The following is a 20,975-nucleotide window of genomic DNA, read 5'->3' as shown; positions in this document are numbered from 1 at the left end:
GACCGTGTGCCCCGGTTTATGCTGTATTATTAGGGTGACTGTACGTCCCAGTTTATGCTGTATTATTAGGGTGACTGTGCGCCCCGGTTTATGCTGTATTATTAGGGTGACCGTGCGCCCCGGTTTATGCTGTATTATTAGGGTGACTGTGCGTCCCGGTTTATGCTGTATTATTAGGGTGACCGTGCGCCCGGTTTATGATGTATTATTAGGGTAACCGTGCGCCCCGGTTTATGCTGTATTATTAGGGTGACTGTACGTCCCGGTTTATTTTGTATTATTAGGGTGACCATGCGCCCCGGTTTATGATGTATTATTAGGGTGACCGTGCGCCCCGGTTTGTGCTGTATTATTAGGGTGACCGTGCGTCCCGGTTTATGCTGTATTATTAGGGTGACCGTGCGCCCGGTTTATGATGTATTATTAGGGTGACCGTGCGCCCCGGTTTATGCTGTATTATTAGGGTGACTGCACGTCCCGGTTTATTTTGTATTATTATGGTGACCATGCGCCCCGGTTTATGCTGTATTATTAGGGTGACCGTGCGCCCCGGTTTATGCTGTATTATTAGGGTGACCGTGCGCCCCGGTTTATGCTGTATTATTAGGGTGACCGTGTATCCCGGTTTATGCTGTATTATTAGGGTGACCGTGCACCCCGGTTTATGCTGTATTATTAGGGTGACTGTGCGTCCCGGTTTATGCTGTATTATTAGGGTGACCGTGCGCCCCGGTTTATGCTGTATTATTAGGGTGACCGTGCGTCCCGGTTTATGATGTATTATTAGGGTGACTATGCGCCCCGGTTTATGTTGTATTATTAGGGTGACCGTACGCCCCGGTTTATGCTGTATTATTAGGGTGACCGTGCGTCCCGGTTTATGATGTATTATTAGGGTGACTGTACGCCCCGGTTTATGCTGTATTATTAGGGTGACTGTACGTCCCAGTTTATGCTGTATTATTAGGGTGACCGTACGCCCCGGTTTATGCTGTATTATTAGGGTGACTGTACGTCCCAGTTTATGCTGTATTTTTAGGGTGACCGTGCGCCCCGGTTTATGCTGTATTATTAGGGTGACTGTACGTCCCAGTTTATGCTGTATTATTAGGGTGACTGTGCGCCCCGGTTTATGCTGTATTATTAGGGTGACCGTGCGCCCCCGTTTATGCTGTATTATTAGGGTGACTGTGCGTCCCGGTTTATGCTGTATTATTAGGGTGACAGTGCGTCTCGGTTTATGATGTATTATTAGGGTGACCGTGCGCCCCGGTTTGTGCTGTATTATTAGGGTGACCGTGCGTCCCGGTTTATGCTGTATTATTAGGGTGACCGTGCGCCCGGTTTATGATGTATTATTAGGGTGACCGTGCGCCCCGGTTTATGCTGTATTATTAGGGTGACTGCACGTCCCGGTTTATTTTGTATTATTAGGGTGACCATGCGCCCCGGTTTATGCTGTATTATTAGGGTGACCGTGCGCCCCGGTTTATGCTGTATTATTAGGGTGACCATGCGCCCCGGTTTATGATGTATTATTAGGGTGACCGTGCGCCCCGGTTTATGCTGTATTATTAGGGTGATCGTGCGCCCTGGTTTATGATGTATTAATAGGGTGACCGTGCGCCCCGGTTAATGCTGTATTATTAGGGTGACCATGCGCCCCGGTTTATGATGTATTATTAGGGTGACCGTGCGCCCCGGTTAATGCTGTATTATTAGGGTGACCATGCGCTCCGGTTTATGATGTATTATTAGGGTGACCGTACGTCCCGGTTTATGCTGTATTATTAGGGTGACCGTGCGCCCCGGTTAATACTGTATTATTAGGGTGACTGTACGTCCTGGTTCATGCTGTATTATTAGGGTGACCATGCGTCCCGGTTAATACTGTATTATTAGGGTGACCATACACCCCGGTTTATGCTGTATTATTAGGGTGACCGTGCGCCCCGGTTTATGCTGGGTTATTAGGGTGACCGTGCGCCCCGGTTCATGCTGTATTATTAGGGTGACTGTATGCCCCGGTTTATGCTGTATTAGGGTGACCGTGAGCCCCGGTTTATGCTGTATTATTAGGGTGACTATGCGCCCCGGTTTATGCTGTATTATTAGGGTGACTATGCGCCCCGGTTTATGCTGTATTATTAGGGTGACCGTGCGCTCCGGTGTATTCTGTATTATTAGGGTGACCGTGCGTCCCGGTTTATGCTGTATTATTAGGGTGACCGTGCGCTCCGGTGTATTCTGTATTATTAGGGTGACTGTGCGTCTCGGTTTATGCTGTATTATTAGAGTGACATTGCGTCCCGGTTTATGATGTATTATTAGGGTGACCGTGCGCCCCGGGTTATTCTGTGTTATTAGGGTGACCGTGCGCCCCGGTTTGTGCTGTATTATTAGGGTGACCGTGCGTCCCGGTTTATGCTGTATTATTAGGGTGACCGTGCGCCCGGTTTATGATGTATTATTAGGGTGACCGTGCGCCCGGTTTATGCTGTATTATTAGGGTGACTGCACGCCCCGGTTTATTCTGTATTATTAGGGTGACCGTGCGCCCCGGTTTATGCTGTATTATTACGGTGACCGTGCGTTCCTGTTTATGCTGTATTATTAGGGTGACCGTGCGCCCCGGTTTATGCTGTATTATTACGGTGACCGTGCGTTCCTGTTTATGCTGTATAATAGGGTGACCGTGCGTCTAGGTTTATACTGTATAATTTGAGTGACCACGCACCCCGGTTTATGCTGTATTATTAGGGTGACCGTATGCCCCGGTTTATGCTGTATTATTAGGGTGAACATCCTAATCTGAAGCATCCAGATTATCCATCTGAATAAGGAATCGAAACCGTTCAAAGACACTGTCATTGGCACCTCTTTTCTCTGTCAAGGATGTAACATACTGATCGACAACCAGAATCAAACTTGCCGTACGGAATTTCTCTTTGGCTGACATCTGGACTTCCTGTGCTAGTCCGTAATCCAGTGGATCGAGGCGCACATTTCTCACTCGAGATCAAATTTGAACATATTCTTCGTTTCCAGACATTGTCTTCGCCGTATCCACATTTTTATCAGATTGTCTCCTTTTCATTCTACAAATGTTCTCAGAGACTTCAGTGCTGTTATTTTACTGGAGATCCACTTTTGGATCCTGAAGTTTGTGGTTTGTTGCATTGATTCTTTCCAAAATGTCATTCCAAAATGAAGCGTATAATGCAATTTCCAAACTGCACATCTTTTCATTACGGCTGCCAGCTTCATTTCCATATCCATATCCTTCTGTTCCTGGTCATTTGTGATTTCAGTAAGTGCTTCCTTAAATTTTTCATATCCGTGTGCAATCGCATTTTTTTCGCATTAGCTCATCAAGACCAACAAGTTCCACTCAAACTCTTAGGCACATATAACTTTGTGTCTGCCTCAGCAAATATTTTGGTCAGAATTGCATAACGTGAAGGAAATGCCATGAAAAAGACATCTATTTGTTGGACAAACTCAAAGAAACGTACAGATGCAGGGCAAGTTTTGGCCACCGTCTTCTGTACTAAATTAAGGGAATTACCACAATATGGCGTAAAAGGAGACAACCTATTATTTATTTGTTTTTTAAATTTTTTGTGATAACAGAATATGGACACATATCCCTCTCCAAACCATGTGTTCGCCACATCCAAGTGACAGGAAGGCCTAGCAAGGAGAAGAGACAAGGTCATACCCCTGAGAACAACAAAAACATCTTCGCATCAGGGGAATGTGACAATGTCCTAGGATGCTTAGTAATCCAGACAACTAAGGATGATGAGTCGACTCCACTGAAGGAAGAAAGTAACCTCCTGAAGGTGATCGACAAAAAGATCATCCAAAACAAGAGAAACGATCGGACAATCCTCCTGTAAGCAATGACACATCTGAGACGAACATCCATTCCTCTCCACAGAATGTCAGGTGGCAAAGCAGCCAGCCACCACGGCTGGCACAGCCGCAAAAGGTTGCACCCTGTAGGTGAAACTACAAAGGCAAACAGACTGTTTTCTCACATGTCTAAAAGGAAACAGTCGCAGAGACATTTCACAGAAGGAGTTATCAGAGCATCCACGGAATTACAAATAAATACTAAAGATGTTGAAGACTATAGCATCCAGAGATACGTGCGGGACCAGGAGTGTACGTGGTTATTCAACTCTCCTCATTCTTCTCACATGGGTGGAGCATGGGAACACATGATCGGGGTAGCTCGACACACTCTGGATTCTAGGATGTTAAAAACTAATTTGGCTCAACTCACCTATGAAGTGCTAACCACATTTATGATCGAGGTGTCAGCAATCCTCAATACGAGGCCGTTAGTCCCAGTATCTACAGATCCAGAATTGCCAAGTACAGTATTCTGAAACCAGCGTTGCTCCTTACACAAAAGGTTGTAGACACCCCTACCTCAATCGGAGACTTTAATTCGAAGGACATGTATAAACGCCAGTGGAGGCAGGTGCAACGCCTCGCTAACACATTTTGGGACCGCTGGAGGTGTGAGTATCCTGTGATACTTCAGGAACGTCACAAATGGCAAGCTGCCAAACCAAACATTCACGAAGGAGATGTTGTTCTCTTAAAAGATGAGCAGGTGGCAAGAAACGAGTGGCCTTTGGGACTTATCATTATTTTTTTTCAAGTATGAGATCTTGTATTCCTCGGTATTTGCCACTCATATTTGCAGCATTATGATATGACTGTCCACGACAGTCACAAATATCAATGTTGTGATAATCCAAGAAGTCAAGCTCAATGGCCACAATTTGCCATGAATGTCAGAAACCTTTGCCTTGGAGATGTAGTTTGCATGCAACGTATTACTATATTCACTTCGTCAATTTGAGCCTCGTCTGGGGTTGAATCAACAGACACAGAATAATACTTGGACTTCTTTTTTCTTGCAATGATGTGGTTCAGGATGTGTTCACCCATTAATCCAATCAGCTCTTCACATATTGTAGACGACAGGTAATTCACGTGACCGTTTCCTTTATTTGCATGTAGTCTGATGTGGATAGAGAGAAATGGATCATATTTAGCTAGCAGTTCCATAATACCGAGGTAGTTACCATTTCTTGGTGATCCAACCACTTTAGTATTACCCTGGAAAGCCTGCCCACGTTTAGCAATGAATGTTATGGTACTTACAACATGCATGAGATCTTTGCGCCAATATCCACTCAACTCCGCTTCTTGGTTTGACAAATTCTGGTCAATGCGCCCAAGTTCATTTCCACGTTTCGATAAAATTGTTACAGATTTCAAGTAAGTCTTGTGTTCAGCCAACAGTTCACTTCCATGTTTCCAGTCACAAACTCCAGTACTGTGCAGTTTTACTTTGTGTAGCCTCTAGATTACCGCTATAGCAGTAGACTTTAGCAGTAGTTGGAGAGAAACACGGTCAAGAGCATTGTTTCGATTTGTTAGTTGAAATAAATTTGCAGAACATTTTCGAACAAAATGCGTTTCACCTTTGCAGGGCCGCCAACAGGGTGGGTCTGCCGTGGCTGGCGTCCCGGGCCCAGTGAGTATATATATATATATATATATATATATATATATATATATATATATATATATACATACATGTATGGGGGGTTATATGTATTCCAGCAACAAGAAAAAGAAAGCAAAAACAGTGCACTGCGAGGGAGCCAGGTGGTGGAAAAAATAAAATTCTATTTATTCAGCAACACTCAGTAACATCACCCCAGAGGGTGAGACAAAAGCTCCTACGTGTTTCGGACCGTAGAGGTCCTTTAACAAGTTACTCCTTGATTGAGTGTTGCTGAATAAATAGAATTTTATTTTTTCCACCACCTGGCTCCCTGGCAGTGCACTGTTTTTGCTTTCTTTTTCTTGTTGCTGGACTATCTCTCACAGATTGCACGGCATTTGGATGGACCATGCAGGACACTTAAGGACAGATGGAGTGGGTAAGATTTATTTCTTTATTGAATTTGTGATTCTTATGGATGAGTACCGTTACTAGCACTGTTATGTCTCCAATGAGGTCACACTAGGGTGCCTATTGCATCCCTGTTTGTTACCTTCAGGATACATGTGTTTTAGTGACTCACTTATCACACCTCACTGTTATACCCACTCCGTTATTCACTCTGTCCGTTAGTCCTGATTAATCATTATGGACATTTATGCTTGAAGTTCAACCAGCTTTGGAGCACCCATTTCGCCATATACCTCTATGGGTTATATGTATTGTTTTTTTTATATGTATTGGGTAGGTGGGTTTTTTGTATGCATTTGGGAGGATGGGGGGGTTGTATATATTGGGGGTGGGGATTTTTTTGTATGTATTGGAGGTGGGAAGTTTTTTTGGTATATATCTTGTGGGGGGAATTGTGTGAGGGGGGAGGGAATGAGTGAGCGTGGGGTAATTGATGGAGGGAGAGGAGAGAAGGGGCGAGTGAGGAAAAGAGGGAGACGCAGGGGAAAGATATACATGCGAGGCGGGAGAGTGAGGGGTGGGGGTGAGACGGAAGGGAAAGAAATGCATGGGAAGAGCGGGGGATGAGAGGGGCTCATGAGGTGTGAAATGGGGGGGAGGGGGCGGATCGCAATACCACCGACACAGGGGAGCCCTGCTTAAAATGTTTGTCCTACCCACGATTTCTGTTGGCGGCCCTGCTCTTGGTGTACTGATAATCGCACAAGCAATATGCCATCATAGTTTTGCAAATCGAAGGTTCCTTTTTTGGGCCCAAAAGTTTATCATATCCGGTGTTGATAATTCTGGCCACAAGTCAATATCATTTTCAAAACAGTGAGATTTCTTTCCAGTTCCTACTCTAAGTTTGATTGATTATCTTCACCGTCATGGAGTGGGTACCCCCGTTTGCTCACTTCTCTCCAACGTCAATGTTTTTTTCAGTTACAGATGAAGGTGGAATTTGTAGCGTGTCTGTTGCCTTGGTGCATTCTGTTAAACTCGCTTCAATTGGACGGTTCAAGGCAGCTGAAGTCATGAAATAATTACTATTTTTTTGGCACCTTTTGAAATAATTTGTCGTTGTTTCTTTTCGCGCTCTAGTTTCCGTTTCTGTGCCGCACTTTCATGGACAGGCGGGATTCTGGGTCGGTCACTTATCTTTACCTAGAAAAATGAGATATTTGATAGTGAGTCCAAGTTGACTGCCCCGGAAAATTTTCTGCTTTTAATCTTTTATTCAAATCTTTTTCAATACGCAAGTTTTAATCAAAGTTAGTGGTTATTCCTTTTTATGTTTGCATACGTAAAAAATAAAAGTAGTACTTCTTAAAAAGCGATTATACAGTATTTATAAAACTAGAATATAAATTCAGAAAACAAACAGCAAGCAAATAAAACATGTTTCACCCCCAAAAATTGACATAATTTAGATTTTTGATGGTGATTTACTGGATATGTGGAATAGAAGCTTATTTTTATTTACACACACTGATACAGTACATATATGTATGTATAGCCTCGGTCCCCTTGGGTTTCCATTCCCCCTCCCCCCCCCCTTACCTTGGCGGCAGTTGCGGGTGCCGCCGGAGTTAGTGATGGACCTGCTGGCTGGCCGCAAAGGGGTGTGAGAGTGAGCGAGGTGGCGTGCGGGTGTTGGAGCTTCGTGACGGGGGTCAACCGGTCGCGGGAGCATGCGGCGTACCCGGTTAGTATTGTATTTTCGTCGTATTGGTTGTAGCATTGGACTTTTCTGACTTTTGTTGTATACATTTGGCCACGCTCAATGGAACTCCTTTTGACACTTGTCATATTGGATGTAGCATTGGGCTTTTCTGTCTTTTGTTGTATTCATTTGGCCACGCTCAGTGGAACTCCTTTTGACACTTGTCATATTGGATGTAGCATTGGGCTTTTCTGTCTTTTGTTGTATTCATTTGGCCACGCTCAGTGGAACTCCTTTTGACACTTGTCATATTGGATGTAGCATTGGGCTTTTCTGTCTTTTGTTGTTTCAAAAAGCACCAAATAAAAATGAGTAATTTTTGAGTCAGGTAACATGGACTGGGGACTTTAAAGGTCGGTTGTGTGTGCTATACTGTACCTTCTTACCCTATTACATTCTCTAGTGAAGGGCCTTGCTTTACAATCATTGTACAGCCCCTCCTTCAGAAAATGGGTTAATTCAGTCAATGTGGCGATAGGCTATTTACTTAAAGTATTTGCTGTTAAATCTGATAACTGCTAGTGATAATCTGAATTTGCTTAGTATGAATAGCGTAGGAATTGCGTGTAACCCTCCACACCGCTGGAGCATTCCTCAACCATTAGGGAAGGGCAGATTCGTGAAGCATATCAATGTTTGCCATTATTAAATACATCTGCCAAAATACACCCAGTAAGGCTACTTCCAAACATTTGACAGATGCTGCCATGTATCCTAATTGTCTCCAGAAATCCCCAGCATTTTGAATATGTGCGGGTATCTTTGGATAAAAAGTTTTTAGATTGAACCGAAACGAGCCGTTTACTGCCAGAAAATGTATATTGGGCTTTCAATCTCAAGTGGCGCGCGGGTCAGTAGGACCCAGTAGGGGTCCCCAGATCTGAAAGGAATGTGGTTCTGTTCCGCAGACCCCCTGGGTGTTTCTCAGCTGCAGATGTAGCAAGACGTACTGCTTGTGTTGCCTCAACGATTGCAGCACAAACAGATTAACGCTGCGGGGAGTCCGAACCGGAAGCGTGGATTCCCCCGCAGCGCCATTGGGGCAGATACTGCTTTTTCGGCTGCGGTGCTGGGGATAGTAAGATTGACTACATCTGTATGCTAAAAGCTGCAGAGCGATCTGGTGACGTCATCGTAGCGACGTACATGTAGAAGCGATTTGTAGCACTACTGCAGGGAGACATGGCTAGATCATTTCTCTCTCTCTCTCTCTATAGATATAGATATATTAGATGTGTGTGTGTATATAATATACTAGCTGATCGACACGGCGTTGCCCGGGATGTAATTTTCCCGCTCCCCCTGTCTCTTTGTCCGCTTCCCCTGTCTCTTTGTCCGCTCCCTCTGTCTCTTTGTCCGCTCCCCCTGTCTCTTTGCCCGCTCCCCCTGTCTCTTTGTCCGTTCCTCCTATCTCTTTGCCCGCTCCCCCTGTCTCTTTGTCCACTCCCCCTGTCTCTTTCTCTGCTCCCCCCTCTCTCCGCTCCCCCTGTCTCTTTGTCTGCTCCCCCTCTCTTTCTCCGCTCCCCACTCTCTCTCCGCTCCCCCCCTCTCTCCGCTCCCAATGTCTCTTTCTCCGCTCCCCCCTCTCCGCTCGCCCCACTCTCTCCGCATCCCCCCTCTCTCTCCATTCCCCCTTCTCTGTGTCTGTCCCCATTCCTCTCTCTATGTCCCACTTCCCCTCTCTCCCCCACTCTCTCTTTTCTCAGGTGTTTCCCCCTTCACATTAATGCGGCCCCCCGTGCACAGCGCCGCCACCCCCTCCCGTTCCGCCGGCTTAGTGGGGGGCCGCTACCCCTCTCCCTGCTCCCCACTGTCTCTCTGTGTTCCCCCCTCTCTCTGCTTCCCCTGTCTCTCTCCGTTCCCACCCTCTTTCTCCGCTCCCCCTCTCTGTATCTCTCCCCATTCCTCTCTCTGTCTCCCACTTCCCCTCTGTTCCCCCCCATGTCTTGTGTCCGGCGTTTCACCCCCTTCACAGTAATGCGCCCCCCCCCGTTCAGAGCACCAGCCCCCCTGTGCAGATCTCCGTTTCCCCCCGTTCACAGCTGCCCCGCCCGATGACAGGCAGTGGGGGTGCGTGGGCGTCGGCAGTGCGCTGCGGTAGCGGCGGTGCACTGTGGGGCGGAGGGGGGAGGCGGGAGGATGTTCACAGGCACGGGAGTGGTGGAGGCAGTGTGGTGCGCTGCGGGGGCGGGCGGGCTGGTTCCCGGCGGGGGTGACGGCGGCGGGTTGGTTGTCGGCGCCGGCTCCAGGGGGGTTGCAGGAGAGGGGGTGCATGAGAGGGGGAGGCGGGAGGTTGTTCACAGGCATTGAGGGTGGCGGCGGTGCGCTGCGGGGGCGGGCAGGCTGGCTTCAGGCTCACTGGGGGTGGCGGCCGCGGGCGGGGGGGCTGGTTCCCGGCTCACTGCAGGTGGCGGCGGTGTGCTGAGGCGCAGGCGGTGTGAGGGTGGTGTGACTGTCACGCCCTGCTTAGGCGTGGCCGTGACGTCAGCCCACCCCGCAGGCCAATGAGCTGTGGCCGTCCGCCAGCCAATCACAAGGGGCACAAACTGACAGACAAACATTTTTTCACTTTTATATATAGATATGTGTGTGTGTGTATATAATATGTATATGTGTGTGTGTATATGTGTGTGTGATAGGTTTGTTTAAGATGCACTGTGATTGGCCGTGCAAATCACACGATGCATCCGTCACTTGTGGAAAACAAAGTCTCAAATCTCTTCATGAGACAGAAGCTATGCAGCACATTGCAGCTTCTGTCGCGATTGGTATGTTCGCTTTCATTGCATTTTATTGTTTTGAAGCTGTGCGCCGTCGTGCGCGATTTCTGGTATGATCACGGCTTAAGACTCTCGTACTATGATAGGGTGCATCAAGTTGGACGCTTCTCTCCATCAATTTCCCACCCCCGCCCCTCCATCTTTTGGATCAACAGATCATCTTGTCTCTGGCTTTCCTGCATTAAATGTAAAAAACCCCAGTAATTAGAAAGTTACTTGCATTTTACTCAGCCAAGAGAAAAACATTTAACCCCTTCACTGCCCAAAGTCCCTGCAGCACATTGATCTGCCAGTAAAACGAGAGTTGGCGCCAGAGAACTTCCATCCCATAACGTAGATACAAATCCAGTTCAACACTGACTAATAGGGTTATTAATTCAAGTGTGATGGTGCCGATCAGGCACTAGTGTACGAAAACTCCCATTTAAGTTTATAGAAGTTTTAGTTGGGTCGCTGCCCAATCGGCACTATCTAACTTAAATGAGTAACCCCCAAAGTGTAGTAAGTAAAACATAATAATCATTTATTAACTCAAGACTCTCCGTTTTGGTCCCTTATAGGGGAAAATCAAGTCAAGTCAATGTACCAATGTGTAGAAGGCTCTGAAGGGGACCAAAACGTCCTGTAACAATAAATATTATTTATGGGAGGGCAGGTGAACCAGCCCTCTGATGCATTTAATGACCTTGCGTTTCACTTCCTCAGAGTTTAAGGTTTTGTCCAGAAGTCTGTACCTACCGTATATGTTTTGTCTAATGTGTTTTATGAATATACGGAGGAAAGGAGCGGTCATCGGGTCCTTGAAATGCCAAAGTAAATAATTCCTTTTGTTTTGGTTGTTTTTTCCCCCCTCCCTTCAGGTTTTAAGGAAACTGCATTCCTTTATGCTATCTCCTCAGCGGGACTCACCCATGCCATGGCAAAAGCATGCAGTGCTGGGCGCATGGAACGCTGTACGTGTGACGAGGCTCCTGACTTGGAGAACAGGGAGGCTTGGCAGTGGGGAGGCTGTGGAGACAACCTGAAGTACAGCAACAAGTTTGTCAAGGAGTTTCTTGGGAAGAAGTCCAACAAGGACCTTCGAGCACGAGTGGACTTGCATAACACCAACGTGGGAATAAAGGTGAGCCTCTTTTTTTTTTTTATATATAGAAAATGTTCACCCTCCAAACAGATTGAGATGAAAAATTACAAGCAAGAAAATGAATGGATTTATTTATTTATAAAATGTTTTACCAGGAAGTAATACATTGAGAGTTACCTCTCGTTTTCAAGTATGTCCTGGATGAAAAGGTTGCATAATATTCTTTATTGTACCAACAAAGGGGGATATTCTAGTAACTGCGAGTTGTGTCAATCCGTGTCTAAAAACCCTTTCCGATGAGATTGGTATGGTTTGCGATTCTGTAAGCCCTTCCCGCATGTCCAAACCGGGCAGGAAAGGCTTTTTTAGAAGAGGTTTAATTCCCGGCTGTGCGAATCTGGGCAGAATGACCAAAAAGGTTCAAACTCACATTTTTTGGATAACTAGCTGAATTCTGTTACATGCAAAATGCAAAACCGCTTCTTATAACTTGCTTTTTTATTCTCTCCTTCAAAGTGGCGAGATTGGTTGTTATTGCGAGTGCCATCCGGAGCCTGAAATATCAGTGTTGCTGAGACAGAGCAAAACCCATATCTTACAAAAAACCCATATGTCAAACTCCGGGTGGAGTTAGAACCAACTCAGGTCATTCCGCTTCAAAAGGACTGTGTCACTTTGAATAGACACAGTTTAAACAATGCGATTTGCAATAGAGAATACGTATCTTTTGCCTGTTTTAATCCACTACTTATGACCACGTCAAACCGAGTGTTTTGGCAATGAGAAACTTCTCTTACTTGAATAACCCCCTTAGAGCTTTCAGCAGGGGATCCCAGCTTGTGGTCCAAGTATCATTATTGGCTACGTGTCCTATATAGTTCTACTCAAACAACATTTGGTTCTGCTCGTTATTGAAGGAGTTATAGAAAAACAAGCTTTGTTTTGCAAGTAATTCTACTACATGTAAATATAGTATAGATTTGGTACAGATATACAAAATAAACCTGAAAAGTTATGTTCTTTTAATATGGTGGTGCAGAACAAAATAAGGTTGGGATCTGCTAGTTTACATCTTGTATATGAGTACTGAGGCACATTGCAGTTCTTGATTCTTCTAATGCCAATGGAAAAAATATGACTTAAAAGAGGTACACACATTGTGACACAATATACTTTTTTTCTAGTGATGGTTTCTTCTTTCAAACCACACTAAGCTCTTCTTTATAATATAATGTACCCTCCCTGTCTGACTTCTAGGGATATTACATCGGTGTTAGTGTGTGTATGACTACTCTGCATTGGTTAGCTTGACTCAGGGGCTGATTTAGGTGGCTGGGAGATGAGGTGGAGAGGTTGTAGAATAATGGGCGCCAGGACGTTCTGTCTTACAACAGTCTTTTATTCAGGTCCCCAGGCACGGACACCATACTTTATACAGCGTTGTAATGTCTCTTTATTTCTTTATTGTTATCGTTGCTTTATGCGCTTCCATGAATGCCTCGTAACACTTAGAGGGAGGTATATCTCTAAGTTGCTTAACTGTTCTGAGACCCGGGCCCCCCTTGTTCTTCTGTTCGGGGTACCTCTCTGTATTATCCCAGTAATGTTAGTCCCACTGAGGACCATAAAACCTTTTGTTGGTGTGGGAACTGCCACTTCCCTGCTGCCAGAGAGGACTGTTAATACAGATTCGCGGTTAGAGCCGATCCGCCGGCAACCAGGAGTCCTCATTACTGAGACCCTCTGTGGCATGCCGTTTGCATACTTCAAAGTTTATATTGGACTCCCTTAATCTTCTTATCGGATACTTAGAGGGGCCTGGTCTGTTCTTTTACTTTATAAACATTACTTACGACTCTCCCCTAGGCTCCTCAAGTCTTGTCCTCCTGGAAAATAACCTTCTCAATCTTTCTCCTCCCCTTATTACATGCTCTCTGTGATGGTCCCATGACAACACAGGGTGGAGCCCGGTACACGCTAACCATACTAGTAACTAATTAGAGGGGGGCTTACAAGTATAATATATTTTGCCTAATATTGTTTGCATCTGTCTGTAATATATTGGTGAAAATGTGTTCCATGTGAAATGGAACAAATCTAATTCTACTGTTGAATCGACCTTGAACTTACTTTATAACGAGGAACATGACATTTCGTCATGGATGGTTTGCAGGAGCTACCAAGACCACACGTGTCTATTATTTTTTTACCTTCATTAGTCACATGAAAAAGTAAAAAGATGACACAATAATTATATTTTCACAAGTAATGAATTAGAAAAGATAGAGAAGCATTTCAATGCATGTGGTGTAGAAGTACAAGGGGCTTTTGCAAAAAATTGGGGTATTGGGTTTTACCAAATGTGTAGACTTTCTTAATAGTAAATTGTATGATTCTATGTTATAACAGCCTTATAAGAAGGCGATAACAGAAGCTATCCATACGTGCGCATCTTTTGAATTGGATGATTAGATAATAAATGCCAGATAATATTTGATGTTATTTGTAGCATATATATAAATAAAGAATGATGTTTGAGAGAATTTGATCAGTTGTGGGCTGTGAAGCCATTTGTTGGACTGTGCTAAACATGATACAAATACAGGAACCTCTATCAGATCCATCTTCACAGACCTGTGCTTTAGAAGTACCCGTGGGGTGTCAAAAGTGTGTGTACAGTACATCTCATTATAATTCTTAGGTTCGTACAAGAAAAAGTATCTACGTTTTCACAAAGAATAGCATATGACTCTGTGGTGTGGAACACACTATTGTAAGTCAGCTGTTATCATGCAGTATACTGTATTACTAATCTTCAGAGTCATGAAATCGCCAAATGTTCCCATTATAATTAGTCTCGCTGAAAGTTTCCCCAACCACAACACAGATGATGAAATCATCACCCAGCCAGCCCAGCCTATTGTGTCTTGCTAAGTGCTTTCAATATGACTGCAATTGCTAATGAAAGGGCAAGATTGTCTGGCATGAGTATGAGGTAATTAGACTAAGAACCTCTCCAGAGTCCTCTTTATTGAGAAGCCTGAGACCTGAAAGGACCACTTATTAAAAAAAAAAAAACAATTTCCTCTCTATTGCCAAATAAACCCCTGGCTATCCCACTGCTTATTCGGAGAGGGAAACGTCCCATTGCTGGCAATGAAATGGAAGCTCCTCGCTTGTGATTAAGCACTTACCCTTTCTCACTGGCGATCATTTTGTGAGTCATTATTGAGAGGAGGAGAATATTAAAGCTCCGTTCCAGGATTCGGAAATGCTTTTAAGATCTACCATTCATTGGATGAGCGTTTCTCATTTCAGATGAGTTTTTCTCTACCGTTGAACTCGCATTTTAAGATCTATGTCGAATTGATTTAAAATACTGTATGTCTACCTCTTTGTTTGAGCCACTGTGTTGGTGGTTTCCCCAGTGGGGGGTTACGTTATATAACTGATGGTCACATTTACAGTATGTCCTCTAAAGTCTGAAAGAGCTGACACTTGTTCTGTCACTTCAACGTCCTTGACATTCCTAGACAGTCTTACCTTACCCCCTGAACAAGTTCGTTTCTGCCTCTGGTGGCCACGGTTACGGTACACCAGGACACGCAATAAAGAGATTAGAGCTCGGAGAAGCATGCAATGGCATCGTGAGGCATTTTTTTCAGATGTTAAAGTCACATGTACACAAAACCATGTATGTCATTTTCTGTACATACAGTTTTTCTGTTCAAGTGTTTACACCTTTCTGTTGTATGGATAATGTTGGGGTTATTTAAATAATAAATAAAGTTTACTTATGTAACCCTGTTGCCACCCCCCCCCAATCTCACATAGGGTCTCTTGGGGAAATGCTACTCTGGTTACATGGCTTAGTGTGGTGCAAAGCTGCTGGTAAGAGGATCCCTGAGTCTCCCGCATGGTGTTAAAAGGGAATGACAGTATGGTATCCAGGGTAGGAAGGGAGCGATGGTTTCAGGAACACCCCAAAATTTTGGGGTGTTCCTGAAACCATCGCTCCCTTCCTACCCTGGATACCATATTGTCTATAAGGGAATCTGTACACATTCCCTGTGAAGGTTGAGAATCATTTCCGTTTCACCTTACAATCCACTATATATATATTTTTCACTATATTTTTCACTATCACTGTTGTTCAGCGCCGTTCTAAGTCACTTGGGTTCAAAAGGGAATGACAGGACAGGCTTCTGGGGTCTTGCCCGAATCGTACTCACAGGTGCAGTGCCTCCATCTCGTGCAGCCCCCAGGTGTATGGGGAGAAGTCTCTGCAGATGAATATCTTCCCCCTCCTCCCAACAGACTTCACTCTCAGGCAAGGGGTATAATAGAACAGATGGCTTTTATTCTTATTCCAGCAAACACTTCCTTCACACAGCAGCAGCAGCAGTAGTACGGTCTCTCACCCTCAGGATGTCCCTGGACTTCACTACCAGCCTACGTGCTCTGAGAGCAGTCCCAACTCTTCCCTTACTCCCTGGTAGAGTAATAGGAATGGTTTCCCATCTCTCCCCGGAGGGAGGGTCTCAAGTCTGTCAGAGCCCTGACGGCTTGGATAGGGTAAACCTGTTTCTCTCAAGGGTAGAGACCAACTGATCTAAATCAGGAAGTACAGCTCATTAAGTCATTTCCAGTAAGAACCAGCCCCCTGTCCCTGATTGGACAGCAGGCCTGATTGCACTACCTTCTCTGACTCACTGAGCTGCAAGTGTGTTGGGAAAACCCATGATTATTCCTGTCAAACCTGCCCTTACCAGGTATTACTGCACAGGAGGAGGGCAGACTGATAGCCAAATCTAGCCAGCGCTAGCTACACTTATTAAATTCCCTGCTTATGAGGACTTGCCCTGGTAGTCAGCTGCCTATATTGAAAAGCGTGTGTAGACTTTGAAGTCTGTACAAGTAGGGAAAGCAGTTATGTATGTGTGTGTGTGTATATATATATATATACTGTATATATATATATATCAGAAAATGATATACAGTAGAATAGCGCCAGAAATAGTGTGAATTAGATAAAGTGACTGTTATACTAAGGAAGAGAGCTTACATGAGAATGTGATGTGAAAAAAGGACGCGTGAAGCAATTGCAACTTCAAAAGCGAATCTAATAGAATTCTATATCATTAAGTGAATGAATTACAAGAAATTGCATTAGAAAAGTGAAATCTAACAACGTTCTGTCTAAGTCAATACGACAATTGATGTGCATAAGAGAAATATGTATATATATATATATATATATATATAAACACCCAGTCCCTGCCCAAAACCATACTTCTAGATTTGCAACATTTATTTATTTTTTGTTTACAGTCCATACAAGATTTTCCATACATGGAATTAACAAGCAGGAGAGGAAAATAAAGAAATCGATCCGTCTGTTTATACAGCAGGTTTAGGGTAGTGGTAAGGTTAGTAAATAAATAAAGCTTATTTATTGACTTCTTTTTCTCCTGCTGTTCAGATGTTTTTCGCTACAAGTGGACTGGGTGTGAGCAACTATTTATTTGCGGACACCAAAAATGAGCAAAAATACTGCGATAGTTTGAAAACTTTTCTCTACCTCAATACATAGACCCATGTGCCTATGAACCAAACAATATAGTTTTTTTTTTTATCTGTATCTATATAGTTTGTACTTGGCATTGGAGTTCTGCTGATTCTGATGCATTTCTTCTAACTCACCGGGACTGTAGCAGTCATACTTACTATCATCCACGTAACCCTTAGTAAATTGGACCCATTAAAAGGTTTGCCTTCGGCAAGCCATCCACTTACACCTTCTGTTATCCACACATATTTCCATTGTTTTACCATCCTACTGAAGATCAGAAACTCCCTCGTACACACAACAGTTGCTGAATAATGAGACTGCAATGGTATCAACCTCTATAATCAGAGATCTCACTCTGAAGTGAATCACTGTGTTAAGAGGTTGTCATCTGTGAAGCTACCATGTCTGAGAAGTGTCAGAGTAGGTAGAACAGCGGCTTCAAGAAGAAATAATGAAATACGTCTTATCAGGAAAGGTGGAGCGACATCAACATGTTCTGTACATCCTGGAAGAAAGGAGGTTCAGGAAGGATATAGTGGCTCCTAGACATGTTTTAATGGCTAAATGTGGTCAACAAAGTCCAATTTGTCAGTGAAAATACAAGAACAAGAGGTCATGCTGTGAGGGTGGAGAGTGAGAAGCTTGGCTTGAAGGACAGCAGACTCATAAACCTGCGTCTCAGCAGAGGTGGTGAACTCTACCACAGTAGATGGATTTAAACTTGGAAAAGCCACATACGTAGGTTTCCTAAATTTGGATTAGAAAAACACAGAGATTAGTTGTTTTAAATGTCCCAACAATTAGAAAAATGGATTGACTACCTGTAGGTTAGTGAAGCCATTCTTATTTTGAAAAAGATGTTCGATTTTCACATTTCTGGTTGGAAATGTGTTTCTTGAGACTGCAGTGACTACGGCTTCTCTCTTTATTATCTGATGTGGCTCCAATAAATGAAAAGTATGGATGTTCTCGTAGAGTAAAGCAGAACAGTCCCTTCCAGCAGTGAAGCTGTTAAAACTGGTAAAGTTCGTTCCACTTCGCTTGAGTAAGTGATGTTTTAATTAAATTGGTACATGTTTCTCAGCAAAGTATCATTAAGCATGACTTTCAAACTAGCATTCAGGATGGTTGCTAAGTTTCTTAATCCCCAGAGGGTCGACCTTCTCTGAGGTGCGCCTGGTCAAGCATGTCGTACGAATCTGAGGGGCACCATGAAAGGATATGCGGTTACCCAGAGAGGAATGGCATTGTACCATCTCTGTAATGTATTATTTCATTCCCCCTCCTCTGAGTGCACTGCATGCTGATGTGCCGAAGAATGTGCTCTTTACTTACCAGACTAATGACGGGGGAGGGAGCTGTTCTGCTAATTATATTCGTGGGGAGAAACCCGAAACACAGCTGATTTTTAGCCTGGGTAAGGGAAGTAACCATGCACCCTTTGAGCCCTGGAAAAGGGCTTTGCTGGGCTTAGTGGAATAGCTCTGTTTAAGTAAATATTACCTCTTTGGCTGAAGGGGCATTCACTCTCAAGCACCGAATGAGTTCAAATGGAATGATTACCAATACAAAGTAAATGACTTGGTAGACATGGCCCAGTGATTTTGTTATTGTCATTCTTTTAAGTGTAGGTGTCCCCACTTTTGACATGCCACTTGGGCCTCTTACCCTCTGTGTGATTTTTGTCCAGGGGTGAAACCACAAGGAATAATTTTGGTGAGACTACTGAAAGCCAAATGTTGAAATGATATATTTTATTTATTTATAAAAATGTGTCCCCAGGAAGTAATACATTGAGAGTTACCTCTCGTTTTCAAGTATGTCCTGGGCACAGAGTTATAAAAAATACATGGTTACATTAAAAGAACAGGGTTATACAGTGAATTCACAGACATTTCATGCACCGATAGAGTTGGAAAATTGGGTACAAGGGATAAAGGGCTTATGAGTTTCAATGTATTTCTATATTTCTTTAGACCTCAGATGGGGACATTGTGCACAGCCGGAAAGATAAGAAGCTCTTGGCTACAAACCAGAGTTGAAAATGGTTTGTAGCATAACGACCTGAAAGTCAGGGGTCAGGGAGCGCAACACAAGAACACGGTCATCGTCAGTATGATTCTAAAGGACAGGAATGATTTTGAGATATGTTAAATAGATGGCCGATGAAGCACCAGAACTGTTTTTCTAATGGGAGACGAGAGAGAGAGAGAGAGAGAGAGATATCCTTTTCTGTAAATATGTTGCAATATCTAAAGAATTAGACAGCGCTATCTACAGTAAGCAATTAAAGGCAAATAAGATAGTTGTCGGTACACACGGTATAGTAGATTAAGCACTGCAGTGGGTGTGTTTGTGCTCTGGTGTGAACACTTTGTTCTGTGTACACATGTGTTAGTGAAAGTCTTATTGTGCGTCTCTGTAATGTGTTATTCTCAGGCCCTAGCCAGGATCAGAGATTAAATCCTGATTTGGAGGGGAAAAAAACTGCTGCTTGGTATGTTTTCTGGTTGGTCTTAATGATCAACCAGATGTTTGCATCGATCGATTGGCTGTCTTTGCCAAAGGTTTAGGAATAGGCTGCTCGGTTCTGCAGTGTCTTCTGCCTCCTTGTCACTAAGCCGTAAAGCAAATCAGATGAGAAGGGCCACCCTCACAATTAAAAGATGAATGCTCATTGAGGGGAAGGTTTGTCAGGTGGTACCTAATATACAATAATGTGTATCTAAAGTATGTTTTAGTTGGCGCTCCCACAGTTACCCCTTATCCCAGGCTCCCCTTCTCTGCGGGAAATGGCATATACAATAAGCACCATCTTTTTATAGACATTATCATTTAAAGTTCTGCCCTCTTGGCTCTGACTTTTAAACTTGGATAAGAAGGGGGGCTAAGCATTCAATGAAAGGAAAGTGGTTTCAAGCACTGAAACTTGTTCTGCCGGCAGCTGCTCCAGATGAAAGAAACTTGTCAATTACATTTCTTAAAGCTGCAGACCAAGTAATATTCTACATGTGTTTTTTTTTAATATAAATCATATATACTATGAGAAAATACTTGAGCATTTCTTTTAAAGCAATAACATTTTTAATGTATTATAATGTGACAAGCATTTTTGTCTCTATAGCAACCATTTACACTGTCACATCTCCTTCCTCTTCTGAAACAGACTCTGGCACATCCCTTTTGAGCCCCGCCCTCTCTCGAGCAGTGCACCAATTGTATCTAGTGACTGCCTGGTCATATGATCTTCCCCACAGAACTATGCCTCTTTCGTCCTCTTCTGCTGCACCCCTGGGTTATATGACAGGTTTATGATTATTCTCAAAAGGTCATTTTTCTCATATTTGACAATTGTAGACTTCTGTTTAAAATCATTTTCCTGCATGTTAGGCTTGGGTTGAAGGACTATCTGTGAAGCAGCTGAACCCAGTTTGAATCCCAGTATCTTCATCCAACATGGGACAAGTCACGTTATCTCCCTGTGCCTCAGCCCCCCAAACAAGTTACATCTTTGGGGCAGGAACTCGTAGTGACTGCAACGTTCTATATACAACTCTGTGTTCATTGTCAGAGTTTTAACGGGAAAAAAATATTATTACTATCGAGTAAATTATCTTGCAGGAATCTACACCAAAAAATAATATAGCCATGTCAGCTAGTGCCGCAATAAAAACAGAGGCCAAGAAACTGTTAAGACGTAGAAAATTGCAGCTCGGTGTACAGGAATTCAGATCAATGTCTTTCGTTAGCCGTGTTGCTAGCCTGAACTGCTCTTCTCTTTTGGACAATTCACAAAAATTGGCTTAAGACCATGGAAGAGTTTGAGTGCC

At 43.8% G+C, this 20,975-nt stretch overlaps 1 protein-coding gene across 2 annotated transcripts in view; it reads left to right on the top strand.

The window, feature by feature from the left end:
* The window catches only part of WNT9A (Wnt family member 9A), a 236,632-nt gene that overhangs the window by 204,839 nt on the left and 10,818 nt on the right, over positions 1-20,975 (top strand). For both annotated transcript variants that reach the window (XM_075588024.1, XM_075588025.1), the window contains one exon: positions 11,350-11,612. In XM_075588024.1, the coding sequence (XP_075444139.1) occupies positions 11,350-11,612 (263 nt within the window). The remainder of the gene's footprint in view (positions 1-11,349; positions 11,613-20,975) is intronic.

This window comes from Ascaphus truei, chromosome 2 (genome assembly GCF_040206685.1).
Source record: "Ascaphus truei isolate aAscTru1 chromosome 2, aAscTru1.hap1, whole genome shotgun sequence".
Taxonomy (NCBI): domain Eukaryota; kingdom Metazoa; phylum Chordata; class Amphibia; order Anura; family Ascaphidae; genus Ascaphus; species Ascaphus truei.
This window is presented reverse-complemented; position numbering and strand designations above follow the sequence as displayed.